Below are 17,875 nucleotides of genomic sequence, written 5' to 3'. Positions count from 1 at the left end.
TTTTCTTAATACCACCACTAAGAACAGGATCAATTCCATTATTGCAGTGTTTCAATCTATGACACTACGCCAGCTCCCATTCTCAATGCTGTAGAATCAACTTAGCCTCAAAGAAATTTTAAAATGTGTGAATTGCTCATTTAAGTACTGTATTTGTGTATAATAAAGGACTATCTGCAATAACAAAGGAGGAGAGAGCTCTTCTTAATGTGAATCAGGAAGATTCTTCTGTATTAGAGAAAATACTTTCCACATCTCAAGCCCACCAGTGTTATGAGACAGAGGGCCACAGCCCTGTGTGAATTCAGTGCTCAGAGAGGGAAGTGGAGTTGTACTGTATCCGGCACAAGACAAGTACAAGTCAGTTACAGATTTGTATTTACAAATCTGTATTTGTATACAAATTTGTATTATAGATTACAATTACAGATGTTTTCCAGTGTCTAGAACTGTGTATAAACCGAGCAGGAACTGACCTAGCTCCAGGCTCAAAGGATTCTGTGGTAGGCATCTGAACATTTGGTCTTAGTGTTTCATGTCAAAAGTTTTATATACATACCTGGAGGAAGCAGGAGCAGAGCTCGTCAGTGCACCAGCCTGCACAGGTGTTCTCCTTCAGTTCTTGCTTCAAGCTGGTGTCCCAGCACACAGGTCTGTGTTACTGTCATTCCCTCCATTCTCACAAGGGCAAATTTAACATGACCTCTACACACACTTGCAATTTCTTCATGACTGATGCCAGCAGTAACTCAGCCAACACCAGGATCGCCAGAATTACTGACAACTCATTACAGAGGCTCTGCTCCTGCACAAAGGTGACTTTTCTTAATAAAAAAGTGCCAGCTGCCAATTACCTGTGCAAAAAGAGTCCTCTTCTTGGCAGCCATTTTCAGAGGTAGAAGCAAAGAAGCCATAGAGTACCAGATGTTATTCTGTTGCCAGTCTGCAGCAGCAGAAACAAAGAAACAGCATTATCCCCCTAAACACAAGAATGTTCTCCTTCCCACTGGTAAAACAGACTTTTTACAGAGTCACAGATAAGCTACAGTGACATTTTAGGTGGAAGCTGCTGGAATTGTTAGCCGTCAATCCGGTAGCTTTCTCCTGAACTTCACATTAATCTTCATGAAATGAAAATCCTTTGCATGGAAGATGATCAATACCTCTAAATCAAAAGCAATTGCTGCAGATCTCCTAAGGCATAACAACTGATTAATAAAGCAATGAATAAAGAAAAAATGGACAAAGCTGAACAAAAAAATCAACCCCTCAGTTTTTCCACATTCCAGGTCATCTGTGCATACTTTCATCTGAGCAATGAACAGGCATTCCCCTCCCAAAAAAAAAAAAAAAACAAACAGAAGATGTTTTATTTTTTAAAGTGTTGCAATACAACAAATACATGATCTGTACAAAGGACACAACAGGGCCAGTTTAAATACAATCAGGAGAAAGAAGTCCCCATATTCACAGTCCTCAGACAACATCTTCTACCAGAACCTGAACCAACAATTTAAGGATTCACTTAAAAAACAAACTAAAAAACCAAACCCACCCCAAACAAGTTAAAAAATTTAAAGGTCTCCAAAGAGTCTGTGGGTGTATTGTCTTACAGCAGAGCTCATGGGGCATTCTGTGAAGGGTCACAATGGCATCTTATTGCCCTCAATGCTGATTTTCACTGCATGGGCCGATCTGCTTTTTTTCCTGATATCTGTGAATTTCCGCATCTGTTTGTCCAGTCGACTCACCCCTTTCTTAGAGGTCCCCTGGAACTTAAAAAATAAAACTAATAATTACCACTGAAAAAAAGCAGATGCCCCAGAGGTCCAAGGCAAGCGGAACATGCAAGGTTGCACCTGGGCAAGGAGCTGGGGGAGCCACTGGGTCCAGCTAGTCTGTCTGTTCTCTTCCCAGAGGGGGAAAATGCTTGCCCCAGTATCTGCAGGGCCCAGGTGGAGGCAGTGGCACTCACAGCCACCACAGTGCAGGGTCAATCAATGTGTAGCTGGGTATTGTTTGTATCTACTGGCTGGAGCTATGTCAGAACCACAGTGCACCAGTGTCACCACTCTGGACTTCCTACAGGGGAGTTACACACAGACACACTGTGACTAAGGCTGACACATCAGTTCTATGCTGCCACTTCTTTTAAAGGTCAGGGATTAGTATTTAGAAAGCAAGGGATTATTGAACAAAGGCAGTGTAGGAGGTAGCAAAAAGAAATACCTAAGCTGACCAAACAAGCTACTATCAGTTATTGCATTTCATCTCTGCATTTGAACTGCAAATGAAAAGCAGGTGGTGCAACAGTTATTCCGCACAGATTAATACAGTGATGGTGTTCTGAAACACCACTGAAGACAAACAGCAAGGACCTTCCAAGCCATAGCCAGTGCTTCCTAGAAGGCAATTCTCCTTAACTAGACAACAGAAACAGTAAGTGATGAAAACGTGACACCTTTAAGTTTGGGAGAAACAGTGATAACCAAACCATGCTACTAAGTATCTGAAAAACACATCTATTAGAAACTTGTTCCCATGGCTAAGGAAGGTGCTCCTGACATGCTGATTTTAAATAAGCTTTATTCATAAATTTGTTCACTATTCATTGAAATTACAGCTAAAATTTCACAGTGATGTTTAAGAAAATATCTTTTTAAAAACAAATAAATATGAAGCTTAATATGAACTCAACAGTTACCTATGACTTGTGCTCACCTCTTCCTGTCACTGTTAGGCTTGTGGCAGCCCTGCTCACAGCATTGAAATGCAGACCAGGAATTGTCAAAAAATTCCCTATTGATGCATGTTCTCCCAGCCCACACTCACAGCAGAGGATTCTTCTCCCCCCTGGTCTTATTCTGTAGCTCCCATCAACCACCCCTATTGTCTCACATCATTTTACTCCCTTGAATGAGCAGGTGTGAAAAACACCTCACTGTACCCCAGTCAGAGGTCAGCCACAGATGCCAGTGTGCAGTGACAAGAGGTCCTGTACCAAGGGATAAGAAGTCCCATGTGTCGCTTCAGGTGAATCTGGAAAACCTAATTGTTTCAGAACAGCATTCAAAACCACAGGTGGTGCAAAGCTGGTTTTGAGCACGGTATTTTCACTGAACTCCTGTCATTTGGGTACCCTGAAGCTGTGCAGGCAGGAGCCATGGCAGGTGTTATGTGCTAGAGCCTGTTTTCTCCTGTACAAGTTCCCTTGTAGGTCACAGTACAGACACGAGAGAATTCAAGGAGAGTTTTCCAGGTTTAAGTTAGGGTGTACACACTCCTGTCCTGCATGTGCAAACTGCCAACAGCCGGAGCACATGCACTGTTCACACCTCCCTCAAGGGATACCTCTCCAACTTGGGAAGGCAGTGGTATGGCTACAGGGGCATCCTGTTGCCTTCAATGCTGAACTTGATGGCCCGATGCACTTTGCTGAGTCGTTTCTGTTCAGCAAACCGTCTCTTGTGCTTTTCCAAGCGACTAATACCTCTCTTAATAGTCCCGGGCTAGAAACAACATCTCAATTAATGGACAGAAGGAGAAAGAACAGCAGACAGCACAGCAATTGTTACTTCTTCCACTTACACATTTTCTACCACACATACCCCTTTTAAATGAAACTGTATGAGTAGATGGATGAAGACAAAGCAACACAAAGGCCTCCCCTGAAGCTGTTCATGTTTACCAAAACCTCAAAGGTTTCCCAAACTGGAATATTATCAGAACATGACACAAAAGCTGGGAGAGGTATAAAAACATCAGTGCAGTGACACAGGTACTGAACTGCAGCTTTAGCTCAAAATGCTGTAAAGCAACAGGCCTGTAATCAGATTCTCACTTGAGAGAGAAATTCTAGAAAAGTTAACTCAAAAATCTCTTTTTGGTCAGAGATGTTTTCCTGTGAAAACATGTGATGAGCTCAGAGCAGCCTACTTATCTGAGAATTTAATTTACTGTCCACACTCACTACAAGAGGCCCCTAAAAGCACTACCCTCCTGTACAGTAACCACGGCGATATGGTGACAGACTCCCAGGCTTAGCAACAGTCACCAGGACACTACCAGTGCTTACCCTGGAGGACTCCATCTCCACGTTCCACTTGGGCCTGACCACGTAGTCTTTGTTGGAGGGCATTGGCACCCTGGCACGGGCACAGAACCCAGGGTCCCCGGGCCTAAGAGCCCTATGGAAAAAAAGGATGTGACTGTTATGGACAAATCTTACCCAGAGAGAACTAAAGCCACCTGGTGTGCTCCCTGAAATACACTGCATACCATTGCCTCTAAAACCTCTACATAAGTTCCATAGTGGTAGTGCCACCAAAATACTTCACTCAATTAAAAAAAAAATAAAAATCCAACTTACTTTTCTTCTCCTGTTAACACTTTCTCCAGGTCCCTGCGGGGAGTCTGACCACCAGAGCTGCAAGAAAAAGTAATATTTATAGGCATCTATACACAGAGAAAGAAATTTAAAAAGACAATCACATATGTTAAGAGAAAAGAGACCATAACTTACTACCCTTTTTTTTCCTTTAATATTTACACACCACTTGGTTTCTCTCTTGACGGAGTCTTAGAAGGACTTCATGTTTCTGCCTGCTAGTCCTACCTGCTCATTTTCCTTCGATGAGGCATTTGTTCCAAATCTCTCTGTTCCCTCTCTTCTCTGGTCATGCCCTTGTAGTTCGAGGTAAGGCCGAAGATGGGTCGAGACCATTCATCTATTAAAAAAATAATCAAAGACCAGGCCTTTGTTTCTCTCAAATAACTCTGGTGATAAAGTACAGCTTTGGAAGTTTGTGGCAAGTATTTACACTTCCTTTCAGCCAAATGATTTTGAGCCCATAGTATTTACTGGAAATCTAGCCTTGCAAACAGAAAGCAAGAGCTTTCATCCCTGAAGTCTCTTTGTTGCCTGCTCTTTTAGAACATCTCCAAGCTCTCAGAATACTCAGACTCAGGAGCTCCTGTACAACCCAGGAAAACTATTTTAGAAATATGCAGAAAAGTTCCTAAACAACTTAAGTTTATCATCAGTCTGCAGCCATTCTGGATGGAATGCACTCCACATGGTTGAATAGTAAACATTCAGCCAGCCAAGTTCCCTCTGAAGTCCATGGAATAAACAGTCCTCTGGCAGCACCTTCCTGCCTTTGCAGCATATACTCAACATCTGGACAATGAGCCAAGAGAGAACTGGGGCAAAACAAATGCCATCCTCTGGTTTATGACAATGAAACAGGTGCATGCAGAAGTTAATGTACGAGTGTTTGTTAAGAGCTCTACAAAGTTACGAAACAGATCAGTGAGGTTCCTACATTGCAGAATCTATTCTACAGACAACTGCAGTGCATCAGAATCTGATGCAGAAGCTCCAATATTCATCAGAGGAGTCTCAGGCAAGGCACAAGCGGGTTTACATACTGATCAGCTTCCCGGCCATGTCCTTGTTCGGCCTCGACTCCTTGGGGTGTTTGTACAGGTACATCACCGCCCGCCCAATGCCGCTGTGCTTCAGGGTCTCCTGGCTCACACTGGGCAGCTGCAGAGAAGGCAAAGTCAGAAAACAGCAATAAATTCTGTCTGAACATTAATGGTGTCACTGCACTTTGCAAAAAGACCAAAACTCACCTTTCACTTAAATCAGCTTGAAAAAAAATGTTTTCAAAGTCCCACAAGGAATTGTTTAAGGTATCAAACAACTAAATCTAGAAATTTGCCTTAACATTCTTTGAAATAGCACATTTGAGTTTGTTTCATATTAAATTATGAGGGAAAGTTATGTATAACATTCTTGGGTTTATACAGAAAATTATGTAGCTTTCTAGAACTTTTTGCTCCAAATGCTCTTTAGCTTGTATTACCCCAAAACTGTGCTACTGCCTTCAAATCATTCATTCTATAAAATAAAAACTTCCATGGCAAAGACAGTCAAGCCATCAGCTTAGCTACAGACACTGAAAGTCTACACTGAATGTCAGGGGCCTTCCTGTGCACTGCACACTTTAACAGAACAGAAAAGAGAAGGGACCACAAGGGAAGAAAATTCAGGGATGCACAGCAAGTAACTCTTCACTTAAATTTGGATATAAACCTGAAACAGGCAGGCAGGGCCAAATCATCTAAATTCTTTTACACAAGCACATCTGTTGTGCAGGTTGCTTCCTTGTGTGTTTCACTGCACAGCCCATCAGTAGCAGCTGCAGTTCATTCATCACCTCACATTTCCCTAAAGCATATGGGTGTAAAACTGTGGAGAAGCCCCAAATCAAATGTGGTTAAAAGTCAGTTCCAAACCTCTTGCAGGATCTTCAGAAGCTCCTCTCTTATCTTTAGTGCTGGCAGACTTCGGTCTGGAAGAGGAGAAAGCCACTCTTTGATGGCAGACATGACACCACTATCGATGAAAGTTTCTTTGAGATCCTGCCTAAAAGGTTTAAAGAGAAGCCCAAAAGTCATGTAATATAGCAAAATCTTAAGATGTGATGCTCCTTCAGGAAAATAGCGCATTTGAGTTTGTTTCGTGTTAAATTATGAGGGAAAGTTATGTATAATTTTAGATTTTAAGTCACCTAGCTTCAGCATTTACTTGGAATAAAAAAAGTGTTTTACTGCATATTCAGTACACTTGTAGTGTAACCCCAAGAAATCTTACAAATTCTGATTATTGCTGAAGGTTACAGTTAACCGAAAGAATGATAACTCACTTTTTAAGATGCATAACTACCGTTGGTAGCAAAGTTAATTTCTTCAGTGCTGGTTTCTTTTGTGTATTCAGCTGACGATCCTCCTGTAGAGAGTTGAAGAATCAGCAAAAACTTAATCAAAGAAAGAAATCAGCTACTCCCATTCTTTCCAACACTTACAAGAAAAAGACTAGTCTATTAAACGAGAAGTGCAACTTTGGAGGGATTACACTAACTTTGTCCCCTGCTCCACAGCTCACAAACAATTATGCAACAAGTTCTTTGAAAAAATGGTCATCACTTCAGTCAGTATCTCCCACAAAAGCATTGCATTAGGAGACTTTCTAAATTTACATTTTTTTTTTCTACTTTATGACTTAGATTGACTACAATAACTGGAGGTCCTCTATACTGTGCACAGATAACACTTTGTTATAAAGTCTCACCCGAAAATCAGAAAAATAGCTAAGCAGAACAATGGGAAGGGAGAACATGTATTTTCAACTCTGTCATTTCAAAATTACTTTCATCCAAGGCCCGACTGTCACTATCTGTTCAGTACTTGTCTCCCATATCAAAAGCATCCACTACAATCAACATATTTCTGTCCAGCTCTGGTAATTCCTTTCTACTCGTCCTAATCCACTGAAGGCTCTTTCTGTGCAATGTTTGTTTTATTGCAAGGGAGGAGATTCTTCTACTGCATCTCTTCCCTCTTCCTGCCCCTGTATTTCAAACTTTGCCACCTCATCTGAAACATCTAGCTGTCATCTTGTCCAAGAAAGGCTTCCCTGTCAAGCCCAAGAAGTTTCAGTTACCTTCAAAATTGCTTTCTCACTCTCCATATTTTTCTGAATTCATTATTCGGAAGATTTGTTGTTGCTATTTGTAAAGCTCCTCTCTCTAAAGCCCTGTATATCCCTCAGTTGGTTTTAATGTGTTTTGCTGTGTTGTTCATTCGATTGTTATTCCAACAATACAATGACACCTGACTAAAGGCAAGACTTCATAAAACCTTCCACAGTAACATACGAAAAATTTCTCCTAGAAAAAGGCAGGCTGCCAAGATAGAAGGTCCCATGAATCTGTTACTCTGACATCACTACCACAGCACTCTCATTCAAACAGTTTGGAAAAGGGCTCCTTCTCAGAAACAAATACCAAAGTATGACACATGCTAGTAACACTATAATGAAATTAAAGCATAGTCCCTTTCTCAGTATTTAATATATTTCTAGGTAGTTTATAGATCACCTATATATCCCTTTTAATAGAAGTTGATCTCAACTGACTCAAGTTTAGCAATTCTACTGATCTTCATTTTTAAAATTAGTGTTTTATCAAAATTTCAACAGAAGAAATGTTTTCATTTAGAACAGCAAAATAACATTTAAATGGTTCTATAGACATCAGAAGCTTTTCATAGTTTACAGATTACTCCTGTTGAATACAAGCCAGATTTTTCTATCTTATCAATCACACAATTTTCCCACAAAGGGAATTGAATTTTAAGGTGTCTCTGGAGCCTGGAAAACTCACCTCAGCAGCTTCATTCATCTTCACAATCATGGCACTGACCACGTCATCTGCGTCACTGATGAACGTTCCCCCGTCGCGGTTCCGCCGGCGTTTGCCGCTCATGCTCTTCTTCCGCTGCAGCATCATGTCAAAATCTGACATGAAGTCCATGCTGAAACACAACCTCAGTGTTAGCTGATGGTCCTTGTAGGAAATAATTTTGTGCTTCTGCAGTGTACAAACGCTGTGCCTCAAGGTCCTTGTGAGGTGATCAATTATCCTCACAATGCAAAATGCAAAACTAGCAAAGGGCTCCGATGGCCCTCAGACCTCGCGTTTGCAATACCCAACATGTGCACACCTGTAATCTCCAGGGTCCATAATGCCCTGTCACCAAAATCTGGCATTAAGGAATATGCAACACAATGACTTACTGCTTCCCTCTTTTGATGTTATCATCAGAGTCCGATTCATCTGCTGTCTCCTTTGTGTCTCCATCACCTTTCTCTTCCTCCAAATCCTCCTGGTTAAAACCCTGATGAGTACAGACAGTGCAAATCAGTGTATGGATCAGGATGGAGCATCTACTCAGGTACCTGACACTGACACTAAAAAAGCTTCAGGTAAGTTTTCAGAGGATCTAAAAAGACCAACAGAGTCTTTTTAATTCCCCCTGTGACTACTGTCACACCAACAACTCTCCGAGCTGTAAATGTTATTTAACCCAAAGACTACCCCAGTGCATCCGGCAGATACAAAACTGACCTGATGCAGTATATACATTCTCTTCAGATCTAGCAAGTCAACAGGAGACATTCACAGCAACACCTACCGTAAATTCCTCCTCTTCCTCATCACCAGATTCTCCAAATATATCTGCAATCAGGTTCCTGTGAAAGTAACAGCAACATTTATCTATTTGGACTACAATGAGATGTGATGTGCCTTTTCTGCAAAATCTCTAACGACTGTGTGAAGATCTCCCTTTTGTTCTGTCTCCTTCTACTGACCTTCCTCTTCATGCCACCAATGAAGGTGAACAGTCATTCTCTGATTGGCATTTATCAGTTTTCCATTCACCATCACTCCCATTGTCTGCAACCCCAAAAGAATTCATATTCTTTCACACTTACTCTTGTTCATTTCCAGATTCACTGTCACTGCCAAACAGATCTTTCCCTTTTTTCTTCTCAGCATCCTCTTTTCCTTCTTCTTCCTCTTCCTCACTATCAGATACAACATTTTTCTTCCTTTTGTCAGATTTCTCTGAAGCAGCGTCACTATCTGATTCTTCACCGTCGGAAAGGATTCGTACCTTTTTTGCAGCTGCCAGCAGAAAGGAGCATTACTACGTGTCCCAGTAACAGAGGGGACAACTGTTACTCTCAAATTATTCTCTGACTACACCAGACCATTGCCATTGCTTAAAAAGCATATCCATTCTGAAGTTTTTTATTAAATCAGCAACTGGAGCTTCCACACACCACATCTATTCATTAAAAAATCAGCATTTAAAATCTTTCACCCCCAGCATGTGGAAAAAAACACACAGGAAAAATTACTAGAGAAATAGCAATGAAGCAGATAAATAACAAACTACCATGTCAACAGATGCCAGTTAGATCCCTACAGTCTTCTGTTAGACCTACTTATTACTCAGAAGTATTAGATACACATTCACACAGCAAAGCAGTCAGAACAACAGCCTCTGCAAATGCAGTTCTGCTCCAAAACCAAATATTATTTATGGTTTCTCACTTAAACATTTTACTCACATAAAAGCAATGATTTAACTTTCACACCACTGCCTGTCACAGCACGTTTTCACAGTATAGTTTCTTACGTGTTTTCTCATTGTCATCCTCACTATCAGAAAGGATGGCTGTTTTCCTCTTCACTGTTTTTTCTTCCTCTTTCTCATCTTCATCACTGTCTGATATTTTACGTCTCTTAGGAGCTTCATCTTCACTGTCAGATCCCTGAAATCCTTTCCTTACATTTTCATTATCTGAATGATGAGAGTCATTCGGCACCTTTTCCTTTCTGTCCTCCCCATCACTATCTTCAGACTCTATCTGCTTGTGTCTGGACACATCTTCATTCTCAGAGTCACTGGCTGGCGGCTTCTGGAGCTCTTCGTTCTCAGAGTCACTGGCTGGCGGCTTCTGGAGCTCCTCACTCTCGGAGTCACTGGCTGCCTGTTTCTGGAGCTCCTCACTCTCAGAGTCACTGGCTGCCTGCTTCTGGAGCTCCTCACTCTCGGAGTCAGTGGCTGGCTGCTTGTGTGATTCCTCATTTTCAAAATCACTGCTGTGATCCCTTGGAGGGTCTCCATTGTCAGAGTCACTCTGTCGGTGATTTAAGGCCTCTTCATTTTCAGAGTCACTTAAATGCCGGTTTGGACGGTCCTCAGTATCAGAATCACTGTCTTTCCCTCCATGAGTTGCTTCATTTTCTGAATCACTTACATTGTGATTTGGGGGCTCCTCATTATCTGAGTCACTTTCTTTTTGCCTTGGGATATCTTCATTTTCAGAGTCTGTCGTATGAGGCTCTCCCACTTGCCCATCATCTTCGGCATCACTGTGTTCATTCTGAAACAGAAAAATAATCTTAGGCAACTGAGAAAAAACACCTTAAAAAGTAAAGAAAAAATGTTCTGAATTTTTGCTTGTTCTTCCTCCAATTTAGTTACCCAAGGTGCTGCAAACTGAAATAATTTCTACATAGAAATAATTAGACAATTTGCATCAAAAGCCTATTAAATTCTTCACATCAAGAAAAGTATTAAGAGATCAATGAAGATATGTCCATCCTGCAGCTCCGTTGTATTTTGAAAACAGTAACAGAATTCGCAGAACACTTAAACAAGGATGTCTAAGAAGGATCCAGTTGATCAAGAGTAAAGCTTTAGTACTTTTAATAGGTCAAGCCTTCAAAGTGGTTTAGTTGAAATTCCCAGTAACAAAGCAAGAAAGGATATCTTGCATTTGTCATTTTATTTTCCTGAAGGTCTCAAAGAAAGGATGTGTGAAACACATCTTAGTGAAACAGCACATGCCTTATGCTCCAAATGAAGCTAGCGCCTGTTCCTTCTTTGTCCAGCAAACCTAATTACAAACAACTAAACAAAAGCCTAGCTAAAAACAAGAATAAAGTTTTAGTCAGAGTATTATTGTTAACAAGTTTTGTGTTTCTATGTGCAAGAATAGATTCAACAATCCTCTCCCCTATGCTGACAGCTCCCATGCTAATCCAGACACCCAAAACAACCCATGCACAAACACACCCATCTGATTTTAGAACTGAAACAATCCCTTGACTTTTCTACACAGCAAAAAGTACTGAGCCACACGCTCATTTTTAAGCAAACCTCTCACAAGCCACCTTGCTAAGTGTAATTACTTAGACCAGCATCTTTTATCTTTCCAACATCAAATTTCTACTTGGAAAAAAATAAATTTCAATTGCATTTTAATACATCAATATCTGAAAAAATATGAAATTAGATTCTTGAACACTCACTCCATTAATTCAGCTCTCACAGCTACTGTCACCATGATCCTGTTTTCAGCCAAAAACAACATTGTAAATGGAACTTCTCTTTTGCATATTCAACTCAAAGCCTCGGTCAGTCATTTTGTCTCAGCTATTAACTTTTTCTACTTGCAAACTGAGTATTTGTTGTCCTAGGAGATGCTTTAAGAGCTACATGTCCTGACGTTCCCAAATCTCTTTTTTCTGCAACTTAATTTCCTTGGAAACAGACTTTCTATCTAATTTTATTTTCTGTAGTCATTCTACTCTCACATTCAGAGCCATAAAAAAACATAGGTGTAGCTATCCTACAACAAAGAATAGTACTCCCCTTTAAATGCATGATGCAGGAAGAATTTTAAATAAAATTAATTTTAATTGCTTTTAGGAGCTACTTCCTCCAATTACTCTAAGTGGCAAAGAGCATTGCTTTTTAAGACTTTGGACTTTATATAATTATTCCTTTGGCTAGCACTCGATAAAGGTCTTCTAAATTACTGCAGAATGACTAACAAAGTTACTGAACAATGAAAAAGCCCTGGGACCATGCAATTTTGAAACATGCACTTCAAATACTACTTTACTATTTCCATGTTACTTAATGCTAACTACAAACAGCTGTGGTGACAATCTGAGTTGTTTCCTCTCTGCTGCTTGTTCCTGTCTCTACAGTGATGCATCTTTTGACTCTTTTGTATCCAGTAATTCTCATTTCTCCTCACAGAAAGGAAACACCGTTTTGTTAAAACCTGAATCTGGAATTTTAAAGAATTAAATAGTAATATTAGGAAGTGACAAAATTGGGGATGTACACTCAACTGCTCTCAGCTTGTTACTTTTTTTTTCCCTTACCAAAAAATCACTTTGATTGCCCTTCTCCTGCCTAGTATGTCGCAGATAAATCAATCACAGGTGTATGAGATGGATCTTCCCTGACCATATTACTTTAGAATAAAGAACACTGCAGCTGGAAGCAGAACAGAAAGCAGATTCCACAGCAGTTACAGGTAAGGTCATTGAGAAACACTGAAATCAAATTGGTATCTACAGTAACAAAAATTATTTAATCCTTGTTTTTCTACCATTTTTTGTAGGTTTGTCTGTCCTCTCTCAAATGTCAGACAGTGAATGCTGAATAGTACTGATAATTATGTTAGCAGTAATAAAGGACTATGCTAAACAAACCCAAAGAAATAATGAAAATACTCCTCTTTAAGATATTAGGACCATCATCTTCCCAGCTTCCAGTTTAGAAATTCTTCGGTGAACAAATAAAATTAAGAATCAACTAGAATCAGTAACGATTCTTAATATATCTAAGGTCAGAAGTGTGGCTGCAGGTTATATATGCACCTGTTCAGAATTAATCACTAAATTGCAAAGAACCTCTTATGCAAAAGCTCAGTGAGAAGACACTATAATTCTAGGGCATTACTACTGAAGATTATGACAAGATGCTGAACCTTTAATCTGTCACTGCACAGGGACAGTCCCTCCAGAGAATGAAGATGTTTGTTGAGGAGAGCAGAGCCGGCTGCAGACCCAGCCCACGGTCACAGTGTGACCCCTGGAGCAGCAGCACCCGAGGGGACACACAGACACCACTCCTCCAGCCCAGGGGGAAACTGAGGCAGGCAGCCCCAGTGTCCCTGAGTGCAGCCCCGCCCCAGAGCCCCACAGCACCACAAAGCACCTCCTGCAGCAGAGCTGGGACCCCGCACAGGGAGGGACCTGCCCACAGCAAGAGGCTTCTGCGTACAACTCATGAATCTGTTTTGGATTCATGGTTATTATTGGTATAAAAAGTGACCAACTTCCCAGTAAAATGATGAAACACTGCTGCATATGTTTAATAGTCTTCACCTTCCCTTTTTATTCGTTTGTCTCTAAAAAATTGTTTTCAGGGAAAAGAAGTGTTTAATTTTTGAGTTTTCTAGTTTTCCTTTTCCCAAACACTTGATTGAATGATCAGACATCCTCAAAACCAAGTAGGTCTCAGGTAATTGCTACTTCATTTTTCTCTAATTTCTTTGCTTTCTTTTCTTCCTCCTCTTTATCTATAAACATTTTAATTGAGATGTCCTTAATTTTTTTTAATGAAAGAGTTCTATAACATGAAGCTTTAGTACAGTATAAAATAAGGAATATATCAAAATCAAATTTACAGTGTTACACTTCTACACAAAAATTACAGCTACCAAACAGTTTATTGGATCAACATGCAGCCACTTTTAGGAGTTACTTCTTTGATAATTTAGTAACTTCAACAAAACTGAACCCATCCACTACAATCTCATGAAAGATGAGTGTTAAAACTAAGACCTACACAACCATCATGGGCAGATCTAAAAGTTCATCTCATCCTTTTTTTCAGAAGTGTCACATATTTGTGTTTGTTAACAGTCACTGTCTGATCACAATTTAATTCATGAAACAGCAACAACTTGGTGGAAGTGTAAGAACTAAGTTATTACAGATTTCTGTATGAGCCTGACTTGGACAAACACTGTAAACATGATTTCAGATTCATTACTGTACTAAAACTAATTCTAAATGTCTAAAGCAGGATCAGTAAGGACATCAAAGAGAACATTTATAGATAAAGTGGGACTGGGGGAAGGAAAGCCAGAAAAGAATTGTGGAAAAGAAAAACCCACATACCTGAGACCTACATAAGTAATTCCTCAGGATTCCCCTTTTCTTTTAAGTTAAGAACCTGAAAGAAAAGTTTGATATTTTAAAACTTCAGTTCTTTACAGCTGAGTTCTAAATTAGAGACAAAATAGTAATTAAATGGACTTAACTGATTAGGCTGTCTCAAAGGTTTTATTACCTTTGAGTGTCATTTCTCCCATATACTCCTAAAGATGAAGAAAATAAGAGGATGAGAAAATATTTAGAGTAAATAATAAGACAAAAGATTAAAAGCTACTCCTTTCAGAGATGGCTGCTCCACATTATTGCCTTCTGAATGCAAAGTGAACTCAATGGAGGGAAAAAAAAACTAAGACTCCATAGCAAAACAAGATACTCGAATTTTGATTTGAGCTGAATCAAATAAAGCATGAAGGCTTGACAGTTTAGTATTGGTCAGAAAGGTGGCTTAGCTTGGCTCTTCTCTTTTAATTGACTTTCTGAAGTATTTTATCTATAGAGGAATATTCAACTGCCATCACAGAACAAAGTCTTTAAAATAATGCAGCACCTGAAGAGGACCAGTTAACAACAATAACTGGGACTTTCTGCTCACCTAAACCTGGAGAAGACACGCTGCAGGTGTGAACAACAGTCAACTTCCCTGCCACAGGAAGTAAAATGAAAATCTCAGAGAAGTATGGGAAAGGAAGAACCAGTGATCCAGCGTAAGCCAATGAAACAGCAGAAAAAGTGTAATATTATTGTAGCAGCATCCTGACTCTTCATACACCCATCACGCTTTCCCTCCACTAAAACAGAAGCACTAAATCCCTCTGGACACACAGTTATTTTTCCCAGGCTGAGAAATGTGTTTCCTGCCACACCGAAATTGTAATTGTCACAATGAGAGATGCTGCCTCACAACAAAACTATGTCTTCCCTTTCAAAAAAAGTAAATTTCAAATGTGCTTTACAATTAAGTTTAAAAACACAGGAAGAACTTTCATTTAATGGAATTAGAAAATCTTCATCCACCTTCTAATTCTGAGCGGAGTATGAATTAAACAAAGGCAAGGGAAAAAAAGAAAAAAGAAAGATTGCAAATTATGTCACAGTGGAGTCAGGCCTTCTCTCTTGTCAGCCTTTATTGCATTTTAAGCAATTTCTAAAATGTGTAACACTGAAAACCCAGTCAGAGTAAATCCTGATCTTTACATAAAATAAAGCAGAATATGCAGAACACTATTTAATGGCTTTGATTACAGTTTTTATAAGAATCAAAAAGCTCTCTGTAACTTTGCTGGCAGAAGACCTGAGTTTACAGACCAAAATTATTCGTTCCAACAACAACCTGATGTAACTTTGTGAGTCACAAACAATTCTTAAAAATTAAATCTTAACTCCCAAACTGTCCTAAAACTCCAAAGGAAGCCTTCTCTTTTACCAGAATCTCTTCTCAGCCCAGTCAATCCACGAATGAAGTGACTCTGCCCCAGAAACAACCCTGGACCAAAGCCTTTCCATGCTGAATGCCTCTCCAAGTGGGAATCACTTCAGAGGAAAAACAGAGGTCCCATTCAGGAACCTTAACCAGTTCCACATGCTCCTTTGTGAATGACAAGGTGAAAACCAGCACAAAGCAGACTCGAGAGCCAGTGCCCCCACCTGACCCGGAAGCCGGGAGAGCGTTTATTCCCTGCCGAGGAAATCCACACCTCAAAGTCTGTGGTTTTACATCACCGTGCAGAATTTCAGGTACAACTTCAAATTCCTGGTAATCCATCTCTTAGTTTCAAACCCCAAAATTTTATCCTTGTGAAATCGAGGCCAATCGAGTACAACTTATTCAAGTTCAGAACAGTGTGAGCTACCGTAATAATTAGGAAGAAAACAAACAAACAAACCCACAAAAAAACCCCAACCCAAAATCCTAGCCAACATACTTGTGGAGAGACTATCCAACGCTTTTTTATGGAAATAAAGTTTTGCCCGACTGAACCCTTAAGAGGAACTGAATAAACACGTATGTCTCGGTTAAGAGAGAATGCCGCTTTAAACAACAAAAAAGAACTCAGAGAAGAGTAAACTTCATCTAGATAAAGCTCCCTTAGTACCTCTGAATGGTGCCCTACGCTTCCATTTTCCGATCCAGAATGTTGTTCGTTTCCTTCATCTTCCCCATCAGATCCTGAGTCTCGCTCGTCTTGCACTGGAGTAGCTCCTCCATCATCTATTCCGACATTAAAAAAGAAGGTAAAACTCAGCGTTTAAAGGCACCGCACAGTTACCGGGGGGACTCCCGCTCTAACGGGGCAGGGAAACGGGGCTGTCCGAACAAACCCCGCCAGACACCCCCGGGAACGCACAAGCCACGCACACCCTGCGGGCAGCGACTGCCGCACTGCCCGGACACCGGACTGTGGCACCGATTACGGCCGGGCTGCCCTCAAGGCCAAGGCCCCGCCGCTGTGCCCCCGAACCCCGCCGTGCCCGCCGCTCTCGCCGGAGGATCCTTTGCCCCGCGCCGGTACCTGACTGCTCCCCGCCGTAGTAGTGGGTGTCCATGCCGCGCCCCGCGGTGGCGGCGGGCGCTGTCGCGGGCGCTCCCTCAGCGCGGGCCGGGCCCGGCACAGGAACAAGATGGCGCCTCCCCGCCCAGCGGCGCCCCCGCCCCGCGCGCGCGGCGCGCCGGGTCTCGCGAGACTCGCGGGGCGGCGGCCGCCAGGGGGCGCTGTAGGGCCCCCGCCGCCCCGCCATGAGGGCTCGGGGCCAGGCACAACACACCGGGGAACGACCTGTCCTCTTTTTTTGCTTCCCCCGCTTAGAATAGAGCTTGATTTCAGCTCGGTCGCTGAAGCGCTGGGGAAACTGAAGGAGCCTTGGAGGATAAAAGGCTGTTTGTAGGCCCTGGGTGCCCACGGCAGTGCCCAGCCGCAGGTGACGCGGCTGTGACCCTGGAAAAGTGTTGCCTTGTGTGAGAATTTGTGCGGGAATTTCCAGACCAAACCAGCCCCGGACACTGTTAGTGGCTGCTCGGAACCGCAGCCCCGAGCTACACGAGAGCTCCCAACATCTCCCTTCTGCCAGACCAAGGGCCGTGTGCTGCCAGGCTTCCCACAGGGATTAAGAGTGGGAGGTCTGAGGTGTGAGCTAGAGCAGGAAAGATCTTGCCATTTAAATAACAGGTAAATTTATTTGCTCTTTACAAGGCAAGATTAACGTGTATCTCCACAGGAAGGCGGCAAAGCAGGGGCAGAGCTCGGGCACACGCACACAGGTGATGCTTTATTGGGTTGGCAATGTTCATGTTTCCAGCCGGCCGGAGGGGACCCGCCCTGGCCGTGGAAAGGAAGGACAGGTTCCCTCAGAAAATTCAGGCCTGGCTGTCCTGGCTGAAGCCCCAGTTCAATCTAGTTCATGTGTGGGTGGTTCCTCCAGATTTAGCCTTTCGGGATTGACTGAAAGTTGACCCTGAACTCCCCAGGGATGCT

General features: G+C 41.7%; 1 protein-coding gene across 2 annotated transcripts; it reads right to left on the bottom strand.

Annotated features, from left to right (window-relative positions):
• Window positions 1–1,364: 1,364 nt before the first annotated feature.
• Window positions 1,365–17,018, bottom strand: IWS1 (interacts with SUPT6H, CTD assembly factor 1). Of its 2 annotated transcripts, XM_083868681.1 has the most exons (15): window positions 16,916–17,018; window positions 16,499–16,614; window positions 10,054–10,804; window positions 9,344–9,536; window positions 9,043–9,100; window positions 8,645–8,745; window positions 8,232–8,382; window positions 6,714–6,796; window positions 6,304–6,433; window positions 5,431–5,548; window positions 4,616–4,727; window positions 4,370–4,426; window positions 4,076–4,187; window positions 3,352–3,509; window positions 1,682–1,775 (listed from the first exon to the last, which is right to left on the bottom strand). In XM_083868681.1, exons 1-14 carry the CDS (start codon window positions 16,947–16,949, stop codon window positions 3,381–3,383), a joined length of 2,145 nt encoding a protein of 714 aa, XP_083724807.1. In that variant the 5' UTR covers window positions 16,950–17,018; the 3' UTR covers window positions 1,682–1,775; window positions 3,352–3,380. The 2 variants fall into 2 exon arrangements, with proteins under 2 accessions (XP_083724806.1, XP_083724807.1); XM_083868680.1 differs by lacking the exon at window positions 3,352–3,509 and having other exon boundaries at window positions 1,365–1,775.
• Between the last annotated feature and the right edge of the window lie 857 nt (window positions 17,019–17,875).

Source organism: Zosterops lateralis, assembly GCF_965231275.1.
Source record: "Zosterops lateralis genome assembly, chromosome: 10".
In the NCBI taxonomy this organism is placed as follows: Eukaryota; Metazoa; Chordata; class Aves; order Passeriformes; family Zosteropidae; genus Zosterops; species Zosterops lateralis.
This window is presented reverse-complemented; position numbering and strand designations above follow the sequence as displayed.